The following is a 14,957-nucleotide window of genomic DNA, read 5'->3' as shown; positions in this document are numbered from 1 at the left end:
GTCTGTACCTTGCCTGAAACTTGAAGCGATGCCTGGTGCTTTAAATCAGAGGTTTGTAGAATAGGCTTGCGTGGTCTGTACCTTGCCTGAAACTTGAAGCGATGCCTGGTGCTTTAAATCAGAGGTTTGTAGAATAGGCTTGCGTGCTCTGTACCTTGCCTGAGACTTGAAGTGATGCCTGGTGCTTTAAATCAGAGGTTTTTAGAATAGGCTTGCGTGGTCTGTACCTTGCCTGAAACTTGAAGCGATGCCTGGTGCTTTAAATCAGAGGTTTGTAGAATAGGCTTGCGTGGTCTGTACCTTGCCTGAGACTTGAAGTGATGCCTGGTGCTTTAAATCAGTGTTCTAAGTCTTCTTCCCTCATGCAGGCGGCTGGGGATTGATCTCTGATTGGTTACATCCCAGTATAACATAGTGCACTTACACTGAGTGTACAAAACATTAAGAACACCTGCTCTTTCCATGACAGACTGACCAGGTGAATCCAGGTGAAAGCTATGATCCCTTATTGATGTCACTTGTTAAATCCACTTCAATCAGTGTAGATGAAGGGGAGGAGACGGGTTAAAGAAGGATTTTTAAGCCTTGAGGCAATTGAGACATGGATTGGGTATGTGTGCCATTCAAGATGGCGAAACATATAGGAGGAGCCTTTGAACGGGGGGTATGGTAGTCGGTGTCAGGCGCACCGGTTTGTGTCAAGAACTGCAACGCTGCTGGGTTTTTCACGCTCAAAAGTTTCCTGTGTGTATCCAGAATGTTCTTCCACCCATAGGACATACAGCCAACAGCTGGCCAGTGGTCGAAAATGGTTCATTGATAAAAGAGGACTTAGGAGGGTGGCACGAATTGTGCAGAGCAGCAGACTGTCTACAATTAGTCAACTGACAGTCCAGTACAACATTGGTGCACAAAGACCCATAAAAGAATGCACAACTCGTCGTACACTGACACGAACGGGGCTTGGCAGCCCACGACCTTACAGAGCTCCACTTCTTTCAGCAAAATTCTAGAAAATACGGTTAAAGTGGGCTAAGGAACGAACATTTTATCATTTGAGAAACATTTACTGTTCTGATGAATCCCGGTCCCTGCTGTTTCACGCTGATGGGGAGGACTAGGGTACGGAGAAAAACACATGCATCTGCCATGTGTCAACATTACAGGATGGTGTGGGGTGTGTTTTCATGGCACATATTGGGCCCCTTGATAAGAAAAATGGAGCAACGTTTGAATGCCACATATCTGAACATCATTGCCAATCAGATGCATCCCTTCATGGCAACAGTGTATCCATCTGCAAATAGATTATTATTTTCAGCAGGATAAAGCTCCATGCCACAAGGCTAGGATTGTCCAGGAATAGTTCCATGAACACATACTGCAGTGGCCTGCCCAGTCATCAGATCGCAATACAACTGAGTGGTTGTGGGATGAGATGGAGCCAGCTATTCGTAGTATAGATCCACTACCAGCCAACTTGACACAACTGTGGGAAGCATTGGAGTCAACATGGGCCAGGATCCCTGTGGAACGCTTTTGACACCTTGTAGAGTCCATGACCCGATGAATTGAGGCTGTTCTGAGAGCAAAACGGGGTGCAACTCAATATTAGGAAGGTGTTCCTAATGTTCTGTACACTCAGTGTATATAATCAAACTTTAAAAGCTATTTTAAACAAGGTGCAGGAATGATAGCAAAGGGAACCATATAGGCCTAATCCAACCTATATCTCTCCTAGTGAGTCTATCAGACATCCATAGTATAACCTACTTCACTATTCTCTTTACTAAATCCACTTAAACAATCTATTGTGACATGGCATCAACCAGGTGGCCTAACCTAAATAATCCACTTAAACAATCTATTGTGACATGGCGTCAACCAGGTGGTCTAACCTAAACGACACTATTAAATAAGGTTTTGAGTGTTTTATGTGAGAAATAAGCTATCACTTACGGTAGAAGACGTACTGCGTGAAATTGGACCATACTTTCTCAGGTGCGTAATGGCTGATGGAAGAGGCGGTGAGCAACGAGTTACAGGCAACGATGTGGAACCCGCTCTCTGACAGCATGTCAAAGGCCCGCTCCAGGTGACAGAACCGGAGGAAGAACCGGGAGGTGTACCTGTCCCCAGCCCGGTCTGCGTCTAGGCTCTCATTCAGGGTGTTTCCAAACACCTCTTTGGCGAGGCCGATCCTTCCGCTGATGAAGATTCTGGGTACTACTTTTTTGGATTTGGGGTCAATCGCGCACGTGCCTTTGAAACCGACGGTTATGTATCCATATCTCCCGTCCAGAGAGTATGAGGAATATATCCTCTGGTCGCTGCTGAGCGACGCGTCGTCGAAATCACTGTGAAACGGGTCGTCCTGAAAATGTTTAGATTCCTCGGACGCCAACAGTTTGACCAGTTTGGGCAGTTCAAAGTATTCTGCTTCCCGTTTTAACCTTCCTTTCTCCGGGAAGTGATCGGGTAGGACGACCTGCTTATCTCTCAAATAATCCAATACATATCTGAACAGAAAACCATCTCTGTCGATAAAATAACGTCCCCTGAGGTCCCGCGCCAAGTCGTTCGACGAGGACCCCTTCTTGGTGGAGAATAACCGTCCCAGTAAAGAATTGGGGATGCTTGTTAAAGTATGTAGACGAGTATAGTATACTTGTCCTCCTACGTTTAGTTCAATAACATCAGACGGCGGGTTTTGCACGGACCCTGTTTCTTTAGCCGGCTGGGTTTTACAATTCTCACTCAGTGCCATTTTTAGTTCATGCATAAAACCAAATCCCGGTCAAGGTGCGGCGCGCAGATGTTCCCAAAAAGTTTTCAATCTATATGGGATGGAATGTGCATGTCTTCTATTGAATTAAATCGGTCACCACATGCAGTGCACGCATATTTTTACACACATCCATTGCTGTGAGTCCATTAATATAATCCTACAGTGAAATCACCATTATTCCATAATCAATCGAAAATATAATTGATCACCTCTGCACTTCAGTCCGTTCTGGATAAAAATGTCCAACTTCTTTGATTCAGCAAGGCAAGCTCCTGTCCTTGTTTTTTAACAATCCAGTGTAACTTTATCTGCCAGAATCAATGGCACGTTCGCTGTCCACAGAGACGGTGCTGAAATTGCCGTGCGCGTGCTGTTCTTTTCTGAAAGTGAAGATGGAATCCGGACGCCGGTGCAGCGCGCTCCCATCTCCACGTCTCCAAACTGCTGTGCAGAGAAGAGAGCAGAAATAACGCTCAGGCTGGCACTGGAGTGAAAACGGTTACGATTATGTTTTTCCAGCGGTGCGTGGAAAAAAACATAATGGGAAGTAACGTCTTACATCATCATCTTAAAGGAATTTTTTTTTGAAAACGTGCGACGTAGCGTAGCCTACATTCTGAATGACATTCCATAGAAAATATATTAACACTCTGCAAAGTAGCCTAATAGGCTATAATAACATTTGAGTTTGAATTTAATTTGGGGATTTCCATATGCTGAAACATATCAGGTGACTAATTAAAAAACGTGTATGATATAATTAGCAAAAACTAAATAACCCCACTATCCGTTTTGTTGCTTCCCATGATTTATCTATGCTGATGAATAATGTCTTCATTGTCTATCACCAGCTATTTCAAGCTGCGAGGTTATGCTGCGCTATGGAACAGTGATTGGACTGGGTGAGTGGGCGTCACTTCAACACCGTGGAAAGGTACCGTTCGGCTGCAAGTGGCCATAGAACCCCTCAGTGGAGATGTCATAATACCCATAAAACCTAGAGGTCAAACAGAGAAATGGTTCCAATCGTTTGCCCCCATAAATTGAATTTTTTAAAAAACACATAAAATAAGGGCTGTGTTTCATGTATTCTTACCCTGGCGTTACGTTTTGATAACCATGTAAATCTCTCTCGGACAAGGTGGTTTTTATCAATATATTTGTCTCTATTTACTCTCAGATTCGAAAATGTTAATTAGCATCAAAGTAGACATCATGCAAAACTACAAATCCCTGCAAGCTTTGCTAACAGGTATTGTGTCCATTTGAAACTTGCACAAGACAGTTCACAGAATTGTAAATGTTAAGAAATGTAGCCAATTTATTAATTACTAAATGTAGCTAACATTAGATAGTTAATCTAGAGATTCTTACCTTTGCCTCGATTCTTCAGTCTCATCATGGCATTTGACGTTCTTTATGATAGTCACATTAGCAGCTAATTAGAATTTAATTTTTTGTGTGGGGGGGGGGGGGGGGGTATGCGAATATATTGATAAACATCACCTTGTCCTGGAGAGATTTACATGGTTATCAAAACATCACGCCAGGGTAAGAATACATGAAACACAGCCCTTATTTTATGTGTTTCTAAAATCCCCTAAAAATGAATAGTGGAAAACCGATTGGAACCATTTCCCTGTTTGACCGCTAGGTTTTATAAGGTTCTTTTGACTCATACTGTTGTGCTCTACTGGAATAAGTGAGTAGCCCATTGGCTGCGCATGCGTTGGCTTACAATCCATGATGGTGGCCATGAGTGAGTACTTAGGCCTACTTGTTACAGTAACTATCTTTAAATAGCTCCTATATTGCAATGCACGTTAACATATTATCTTGTTTGTTCTTTTAAGGACGGCTTGTATGGGCAATTGTTTCTCAGTCGTATATAGTCATATGCTTGTAAATAGTAGCCTATGCTCTTGGTTTTTTAGTCTTTAGTAGGCCTGTACTCTTTAGTAGGCCTGTATTCTTTAGTTGGCCTGTATTCTTTAGTAGGCCTGTATTCTTTAGTAGGCCTGTATTCTCTTTAGTAGGCCTGTATTCTTTAGTAGGCCTGTACTCTTTAGTAGGCCTGTATTCTCTTTAGTATGCCTGTATTCTCTTTAGTTGACCTGTATTCTCTTTAGTATGCCTGTACTCTTTAGTAGGCCTGTAATCTCTTTAGTATGCCTGTATTCTCTTTAGTAGGCCTGTATTCTCTTTAGTATGCCTGTATTCTCTTTAGTAGGCCTGTATTCTTTAGTAGGCCTGTATTCTTTAGTAGGCCTGTATTCTTTAGTAGGCCTGTATTCTCTTTAGTAGGCCTGTATTCTCTTTAGTATGCCTGTATTCTCTTTAGTAGGCCTGTATTCTCTTTAGTATGCCTGTATTCTCTTTAGTAGGCCTGTATTCTCTTTAGTATGCCTGTATTCTCTTTAGTAGGCCTGTATTCTCTTTAGTATGCCTGTATTCTTTAGTAGGCCTGTATTCTTTAGTAGGCCTGTATTCTTTAGTAGGCCTGTATTCTTTAGTAGGCCTGTATTCTCTTTAGTAGGCCTGTATTCTCTTTAGTAGGCCTGTATTCTCTTTAGTAGGCCTGTATTCTCTTTAGTAGGCCTGTATTCTCTTTAGTAGGCCTGTATTCTCTTCAGTAGATCAATAGAAAAAAGCAGTGAAAGCTGTTAAATCTTTTGAAGTAATATAAACTCTTCATCCCTGGTCTCTCTGATAGGACATTGGTTGTTTGAGTCAGTGTGGAGAGATTTTCTCCCTGACTGGTGGATCATTTCACCAAGTCAAATTACTGTACATTCAAATGTATTTGGTGAATAAAGGTGATTCTGGGATGTAAGAAGCCAACACTGGTCATGCTTTACCCTACATGATAATTCACTGCATTGTGCTGGAGAGGGGTTGCTAAGCAGCCGCATGGGGGGAGGGTGGGAGCAGCTTCAGTGAGTGGGATTCAAACAGAAGGGATTGAAAACTGTGTGCCACTGCTGTTGCTGATTCTTTCAGCAAGCTTTTTTTTTCTTTTAATGTGAGATTTTCATTTCCCATGTAGAAAATGGCTGTTGTGTGTTGTTGTGGCTTCGGCTTGGGCAACATGTGGGTGAGTGTAGGCTATTTTGTTGTGTTTATTCAACCCATTTCATAATGTATTTGGAAACAAACATCCAAATGGATGAAACATTTCAGAGTGAGTTGGACTGCTGACTAATGACAACAACAGATGCCATTAATCCTCCGTAGAGAGTCCTTAGTTCCTGTTTTTAAACCAAGCTGTTCCTGTACAAACAAACACACTGCTATACTTTAATGTTTATAATAATCTTTCTCCCTCTCTCTCTCTCTCCCTTTCTCTCCCTCCCTCCCTCCCTGTTAGTGCAACTCTACCAGTTTCTGATTTTTAGGAGGGGTTGAATTTCATGCCAGTTCAGCATGAATAATCTAAGACAATATGAGTCTCCAGCTGAGAGTGATGTAAGACATTCTAGAAGCTCCATCAACTTTATCATTTGGAATATTTGAGAGCTCTTGTTGTTGAAATCTGTGGTTAAATCTAACTGACTGGAAAAGCCAACAATGCCCTCCAAACAAAGAAGTGGTAAGAAATGTGGTTAAAAACAATGTACAAAACATTTCATCCTTAAACTAACAAATATGTCAGACATATTTGAATAAGTACATAAACGTAAAAATATTGCTTTGGTGGATTCACTTCAATTCCAGACCCTGTTTCGCTAAGACAAATCACATCTAAGGTTATTGACAGTATCTCTACTATCTCATCTAATCTCTTATCTCCTCTTAGCTCCTCTCTAAATTGAAAGCTGAGTCTTGGTGGTGAGTTGGTAAGGCAGTGTAGCAGCCTGGCAGCTGAGTCTTGGTGGTGAGTTGGTAAGGCAGTGTAGCAGCCTGGCAGCTGAGTCTTGGTGGTGAGTTGGTAAGGCAGTGTAGCAGCCTGGCAGCTGAGTCTTGGTGGTGAGTTGGTAAGGCAGTGTAGCAGCCTGGCAGCTGAGTCTTGGTGGTGAGTTGGTAAGGCAGTGTAGCAGCCTGGCAGCTGAGTCTTGGTGGTGTGTTGGTAAGGCAGTGTAGCAGCCTGGCAGTCTTTCTCATATTATCTAGGCAATAATATCAAATCAAATGTATTTATATAGCCCTTCTTACATCAGCTGATATCTCAAAGTGCTGTACAGAAACCCAGCCTAAAACCCCAAACAGCAAGCAATGCAGGTGTAGAAGCACGGTGGCTAGGAAAAATTCCCTAGAAAGGCCAAAACCTAGGAAGAAACCTAGAGAGGAACCAGGCTATGAGGGGTGGCCAGTCCTCTTCTGGCTGTGCCGGGTGGAGATTATAACAGAACATGGCCAAGATGTTCAAATGTTCATAAATGACCAGCATTGTCAAATAATAATAATCACAGTAGTTGTCGAGGGTGCAACAGGTCAGCACCTCAGGAGTAAATGTTAGTTGGCTTTTCATAGCCAATCATTGAGAGTATCTCTACCGCTCCTGCTGTCTGTAGAGAGTTGAAAACAGTAGGTCTGGGACAGGTAACACGTCCGGTGAACAGGTCAGGGTTCCATAGCCGCAGGCAGAACAGTTGAAACTGGAGCAGCAGCACGGCCAGGTGGACTGGGGACAGCAAGAAGTCATCATGCCAGGTAGTCCTGAGGCATGGTCCTAGGGCTCAGGTCCTCCGAGAGAGAGAGAGAGAAAGAGAGAATTAGAGAGAGCATACTTAAATTCACACAGGACACCAGATAAGACAGGAGAAATACTCCAGATATAACAGACTGACCCTAGCCCCCCGACACATAAACTACTGCAGCATAAATACTGGAGGCTGAGACAGAAGGGGTCAGGAGACACTGTGGCCCCATCCAATGATGCCCCCGGACAGGGCCAAACAGGCATGCTGAAGTCCAAACACTTCAGTCGCTGGCTATATGGGTTATTATCTCTATCCACACAGTACAGCACTACACTGACCTAAATTATCTCTATCCACACAGCACAGCATTACACTAACCTAAATTATCTCTATCCACACAGCACAGCATTACACTGACCTAAATGATCTCTATCCACACAGCACAGCATTACACTGACCTAAATTATCTCTATCCACACAGCACAGCATTACACTGACCTAAATTATCTCTATCCACACAGCACAGCATTACACTGACCTAAATTATCTCTATCCACACAGCACAGCATTACACTGACCTAAATTATCTTCTCTTGCACGCTACTCATCCACTCATTTCATCACGAGAGAGAGAGAGAGAGAGGTATTTATGTGAATCTGCATATCTTGAGAAATTAAATTGATTTTTTTTTTCCTTTGCAGTTTAAAATTAGACTAGTAAACTACATGTAATGTAATATCCTTCCTCTTTGGTGATGAGGCATCATTGGTTCACATTGCTCCCCAGGAAGCCAATGTGAAATATCTGCTACCATTCTTCCCTGTTTGGAAGAGAGAGATTCCATGTTTTTTAATGACTGTGTGGGTTTTTGTTTTCACCCAGGTATAGTTTACACCAATTATAAATACTTGCTTTCCCAAAAAGCCTACGATGGAATCAAATTAGGCTATGGCTTCAATTATTCAACTGTCACTGCTAATGGGTCTCATATTATTAGATCTTGTCCAACAGTGATGCATTGTGTCAAGCACAATGACTGCTTGAGATGAATGAATGAATGAATGAATGAATGAATGAATGAATGGCTTGTGACCATGGGTAGCTGTGTGCTGAGATTATTTGTCAAAGAGCAGTGTAGGCAACAGTCATAGAACTTCTAAACCCAGATGCGCAACATCATGAGACTTCTGGGAACGCTTGCAAAATAAACCAAGCAGACCAAGCCGGAGTTTGGGTTTTGAGAAGTCAATGAGAGAAGTGAAAAATGTATTCCTTAGGTTTAAAATGTTCTCCAAATCTAAAAGGTGCCACCTACACTGAACCAAAATATAAATGCAACCTAGAAATAGTTTTTCCCATATTTCATGGGGGGAGGGGAGGGTACTGGGGAGTATTTCTGTTTGTAATAAATCCCTTTTGTAGGGAAAAACTAATTCTGATTGGCTGGGCCTGGCTCCCCAGTGGGTGGCTGCACCCCTGCCCAGTCATGTGAAATCCATTGATTAGGGCCTAATTTATTTATTTGAATTGACTGATTTCCTTATCGGAACTGTAACACAGTAAAATCTTTGAAATTGTTGCATGTTAAGTTTATATTTTTGTTCATGTTACTCCAACCTTGCGAAAGTGACAAACTGACACGTTTTCATTTTCAACTAAAACAACTTTGGGTGTGTTCGTAAATTCACTCTGGAGTGCCAGAGTGCGCTCGGAGTGCACTCTGGGCATTCTTAAATTGAGTGTTGTCAGATTGTCCATTTGTAAATTCAGAGCTTTTCGCATTCAGAGGTTCACTGGACGCTCTGGCCGAGGAGTAGGGTTGATCTGAGTGCTCTGACCTCACAACGGCAGTCCAGCACCCACACTAACTTGGTAAAATTGTCTAGCTTGCTAGCTACTTCCAGACACAAATGAGATAACACCTCACTCTGACCATTTTACTCGCCCTAGCAGAGCTGGTTAGGCTTTTTTCATGTTATCCAGATTGTTGGTGACTGTGCTGCTGTTGTAACTGTGCTGCTGGCAACAATTGAATTATGTTTTTTTTGCCGACGTTTACTGACACCGGTGAAATTCAACTGGGTATTGCATTTGTAAAATGCATCAGTTACTCTGCGCTCTGGCACACTCCGACGAGAGGGCTCTGAAATCGGAGTCAATAGCCAGAGTGAATTTACGAGCGCACCCTTTATATCGCAGGAGTGCATTTGTTTTGTAGTAAGGGTAGGTAACAACACATCCGCCATGCTCATCCTCAACACAGGGGCCCCTCAGGGGTGCGTGCTCAGCCCCCTCCTGTACTCCCTGTTCAGTCATGACTGCACGGCCAGGCACGACTCCAACACCATCATTAAATTTGCCGATGACACAACAGTGGTAGGCCTGATCACCGACAACAACGAGACAGCCTATAAGGAGGAGGTCAGAGACCTGGCCGTGTGGTGCCAGGACAACAACTTCTCCCTCAACGTGATCAAGACAAAGGAGATGATTGTGGACTACAGGAAAAAGAGGACCGAGCACGCCCCCATTCTCATCGACGGGGCTGCTGTGGAGCAGGTTAAGAGCTTCAAGTTCCTTGGTGTCCACATCACCAACAAACTTGCATGGTCCAAGCACACCATGACAGTCGTGAAGAGGGCACGACAAAACCTATTCCCCCTCAGGAGACTGAAAAGATTTGTCATGGGTCCTCAGATCCTCAAAAGGTTCTACAGCTGCACCATCAAGAGCATCCTGTCTGGTTGCATCACTGCCTGGTATGGCAGCTGTTCAGCCTCTGACTGCAAGGCACTACAGAGGGTAGTGCGAACGGCTTAGTACATCACTGGGGCCAAGCTTCCTCTATACCAGGCCTCTATACCAGGCGGTGTCAGGGGAAGGCCCTAAAAATTGTCAGACTTCAGCCACCATAGTCATAGACTGTACTGGAGCGCCATGTCTAGGTCCAAGATGCTTCTAAACAGCTTCTACCCCCAAGCCATAAGACTCCTGAACATCTAGTCAAATGGCTACCCAGACTATTTGCATTGCCCCCCTTCCTCTCCACACCACTGCCACTCTCTGTTGTCATCTATGCATAGTCACTTTAATTAACTCTACCTACATGTACATACTACCTCAACTAACCGGTGCCCCCGCACATTGATTCTGTACCGGCACCCCCCTGTATATATTGTTATATTTGTACTGCTGCTCTTTAATTACTTGTTACTTTTCTCTTATTCTTATCCATATTTTTTTAAACTGCATTGTTGGTTAGGGGTTTGTAAGTAAGCATTTCACTGTTGTATTCGGTGCATGTGACTAATAACATTTGATTTGATTTTGACAGCACATGCGCAGTTCGGCACGAGACAACCGTTGGACCCGATGACGTGTGTCTGCGCATGAGCTTAGATAGCCAACGTCGCCATGACATCGCCTACGAGCGTGATCGGGGATTTCTATTGGAGAAGCATGTTCTGCCTATCTCCATTCTGTACGGTCTTTGCTACAGTTTCAATCAATTCCATTCATTATGAACAGTACCAATGTCAGCCAGTAGAGGGGGGTGTTTGGTAGGAAATGGAGCATTAAATCAAATTTGAATTGTCACATACACATGTTTAGCAGATGTTATTACGGGTGTAGCGAAATGCTTGTTACATTACAGAACTGTGGAATGGAGCTAAAATATATTTTCTCTTGTAGGTTGGCACTGGACTGTGAAGGTGTCGTTACTGGAGCTGCAATGACAACAATGTAGATGCATATTTGAGATGCAAATGAATAATGAAAATGTGATGATAGAGCACAGATCTGTCTGTGTGTGTGTGTGTGTCTAAATGAGGACTAATTGTTGATTTGAGTATTCAGCCAGGACTCACGAACAACTGTCAACAACACTGAATCATAATCAGGGCTGGATGACTCCTTAAATAACTCTCATCAAAGTCACATTGACTGTAATGAAGCATCAACATTAGGGATAAACCATTGGGAACAGACAGCTAGACCTTGTCCAATGCAACAACAAAAAGCTGGCATCCTGCAAAACATGTAGGCTATTGTATGTGACTGTAGGAAAAACGCATACGAGTTTAGGTCTAGAGTGACATCCTTTGTAGCTATTATTCATTGAAAATATTTTGCTGTCAACTTTCATTTCATCAAGAGTTGTAGGTAGATTTCGATGGCTAACCCATTTGTACAAGTCCTGTTGGAAAATGTATGTGGGTTTTAACCCACAAGATCGATTGCTTTCAGATACAAAATGTGTATGTTTCACAGCTTACAGCCAGGCCAATGTACTACTCCTCCAGCCCTACTCATAGTGCTGCGTCTTGTGGACTGGCGACGTGTGTATGTTTCTGCAGGTGAGAACAAGGTAAAGGACGAGGCTTGTAAAATCACTCCAAACAAAAATACATATGCTTGTATCACTAATGGTAGTTACATTCAAATGGGACGGGATGGGACAAGCTGGTACATTCAAATGGGATGGGATGGGACAAGCTGGTACATTCAAATGGATGGGATGGGACAACCTGGTACATTCAAATGGGGCGGGATGGGACAAGCTGGTACATTCAAATGGGATGGGATGGGACAAGCTGGTACATTCAAATGGGGCGGGATGGGACAAGCTGGTACATTCAAATGGGGCGGGATGGGACAAGCTGGTACATTCGAATGGGATGGGACAAGCTGGTACATTCAAATGGGATGGGATGGGACAAGCTGGTACATTCAAATGGGATGGGATGGGACAAGCTGGTACATTCAAATGGGGCGGGATGGGACAAGCTGGTACATTCAAATGGGATGGGATGGGACAAGCTGGTACATTCAAATGGGGCGGATGGGACAAGCTGGTACATTCAAATGGGGCGGGATGGGACAAGCTGGTACATTCAAATGGGATGGGATGGGACAAGCTGGTACATTCAAATGGGACGAGCTGGTACATTCAAAGGGGGCGGGATGGGACGAGCTGGTACATTGAAATGGGGCTGGATAGCTACATATTCTGATTGATACATAGGTCTAGTGTGTAAACATATCTTCTTACCTCTTCATATTATGTCTTAAATGTACTTTCCAAACCAAGTTAAATGCAGTGGCCATGTTTTAACCAGGACTTATAGATCCCAATTCTTGGAACAGACATAAACATCTATTTTCACATAATTCTTGAAAATGACCAATTTTGTCCTGTGTATTAATCTTACCTGGCTGAAGATACCTCATCAAGTTTTGTACATAGCCTATGATTCGATATACTATACCGAACAAAAAATATAAACCCAAAATGAAAAGTATTGGTCCCATGTTTCATGAGGTGAAATAAAAGATTCCAGAAATGTTCCATACCCACAAAACGCTTATTTATGTCAAATTTTGTGCATAAATTTGTTTACATCCCTGTTAGGGAGAATTTCTCCTTTGCCAAGATAATCCATCCACGTGACAGGTGTGGAATATCAAGAATCTGATTAAACAGCATGATCATTACACAGGTGCACCTTGTTCTGGGGCCAATAAAAGGCCACCAAAATGTGCGGTTTTGTCACACAACACAATGCCACAGATCATGTTTTGCGGGGGCGTGCAATTGGCATGCTGACTGCAGGAATATCCACCAGAGCTGTTGCCAGAGAATTTAATATTAATTTTTCTACCATAATCTGCCTCCAACGTCATTTTAGAGAATTTGGCAGTATGTCCAACCGCCTCACAACAGCAGACAGCGTGTATGGTGTCGTGTGGGCGAGCGGTTTGCTGATGTCAACGTTGTGAACAGAGTGCCTCGTGGTGGTGTTGGGGTTCTGGTATGGGCAGACATAAGCTACAGACAATGAATAGACTTGCATTTTATCAATGGCAATTTGAATGCACAGAAATACTGTGATGAGGCCCATTGTGAGGCCATTTTTGTTAATTGTCTGTGACCAACAGATGCATATCTGTATTCCCAGTCATGTGAAATCCATAGATTATGGCCTAATTTATTTATTTAAATTGACTGATTTCCTCATATGAACTGTAACTCAGTAAAATCTTTGAAATTGCTGGGATGTTGCGTTTAATATTTTTGTTCAGTATATTTAGCTACTGTACATCCAGGCTACTATTGGGGAAAGATGGCAGAAGTGTCACATCCTGACCAGCAGAGGGAGGTATTGTATCAGTTGTGGTCAGGATGTGGCAGGTTGTTTGTATGTTAAGGGTTTGTGTTGGGGATGGGACTCCCAATTGAAGGCAGGTGTGTTGAGTTGCCTTTGATTGGGAGTCCTATATAGAAGGGTATGTTTTTATTTGGGATTGTGGGTAGTTGTTTGTGTGCACTGCGTTTGTTTTAGCCTGCCACACTGTTGCCGTTGTGAGTATTGTTTTTTTTGGTTTTCCAGTGGATACTTTACTTGTTTTTATCAATAAACATGAGTATCCACATTCCCGCTGCGCCTTGGTCCTCTCCTTTTGACAGCTGTGACAAGAAGTGGATGCTGAGTTTGAATCAAGCACCGCGTCGAGCAAAGTTGCGGAAGACAAATGTTCTGAATGGACGACAGTAGTATCAAAAACTGGAACAAAAAGGAAAATGTTTAAAATTGGTGAGTAGAGGATACATGTATGAATGATAATGAATCGCTTCTTGTTGGGATGTGTTTCTTGAGTATGGATGCATATGTGGGAGATGCATTTGAGGTGTCGAAAATGGTGAAGTATGCACTGGGACAAGTAGATCTGTCAGAGTGACCAGGAGTGTGAACAGGAACATTGTGGATCTAAATGTTTTTCCGCATAATCCTGGACTATCGGACCACCATTTTATTACGTTTGCAATCGCAACAAATAATCTGATCAAACCAAGGATCATCTAAAGCCGTGCTATAAATTCTCAGACAACCCAAAGATTCCTAGATGCCCTTCCAGTCTCTATCCACCTACCCAAGGACATCGGAGTACTAAAATTGGTCAACCACCTAACTGATGATCTAAATTTAACCTTGTGTAATACCCTAGATGCAGTCGCACCCCTAAAAACAAAAATAAATTGTCATAAGAAACCTTCTCCCTGTTATACAGAAAATAACTGAGCCCTGAAACAAGCTTCCAGAAAATTGGAACAGAAATGGCGCTCCACCAAACTGGAAGTCTTCCGACGAGCTTGGAAAGACAGTAATGTGCAATATCGAAGTGACCTCACTGCTGCTCGATCATCCTATTTTTCCAACTTAATTGAGGAGAGTAAGAACAATCCAAAATGTATTTCTGATACTGTCGCAAAGCCAACTAAGAAGCAGCATTCCCCGAGAGAGGATGGCTTTCACTTCAGCAGTGATGAATTCATTAACTTCTTTGAGGAAAAGATCATGATCAATAGAAAGCAAATTAAGGACTCCTCTTTAAATCTGCGTATTCCTCCAAAGCTCACTTGTCCTGAGTCTGCACAACTCTGCCAGGACCTAGGATCAATGGAGACACTCAAGGTTTGTAATCCTTTATCTCTTGACACATTGATGAAAATAGTCATGGCCTCTAA

The 14,957-nt window shown here is 42.9% G+C and overlaps 1 protein-coding gene and 1 long non-coding RNA gene across 2 annotated transcripts in view; one reads left to right on the top strand and one right to left on the bottom strand.

The window, feature by feature from the left end:
• Positions 1-3,471, bottom strand: part of LOC106604222 (BTB/POZ domain-containing protein KCTD16) — a 41,401-nt gene extending 37,930 nt beyond the window's left edge. Inside the window, exon 1 of the mRNA XM_014198676.3 lies at positions 1,960-3,471. Coding sequence (XP_014054151.2) covers positions 1,960-2,782 — 823 coding nt within the window. The 5' untranslated portion in view covers positions 2,783-3,471. The remainder of the gene's footprint in view (positions 1-1,959) is intronic.
• A 1,017-nt stretch (positions 3,472-4,488) lies between these two features.
• Positions 4,489-11,436, top strand: LOC106604223 (uncharacterized). Its single transcript, XR_001328630.3, has 3 exons — positions 4,489-4,547; positions 10,764-10,910; positions 11,123-11,436. It is a non-coding gene; the product is annotated as an uncharacterized LOC106604223 (long non-coding RNA).
• Positions 11,437-14,957: the final 3,521 nt, after the last annotated feature.

The sequence above is a fragment of the Salmo salar genome, chromosome 05 (assembly GCF_965601325.2).
Source record: "Salmo salar chromosome 05, fSalSal1, whole genome shotgun sequence".
Classification (NCBI taxonomy): Eukaryota; Metazoa; Chordata; class Actinopteri; order Salmoniformes; family Salmonidae; genus Salmo; species Salmo salar.
This window is presented reverse-complemented; position numbering and strand designations above follow the sequence as displayed.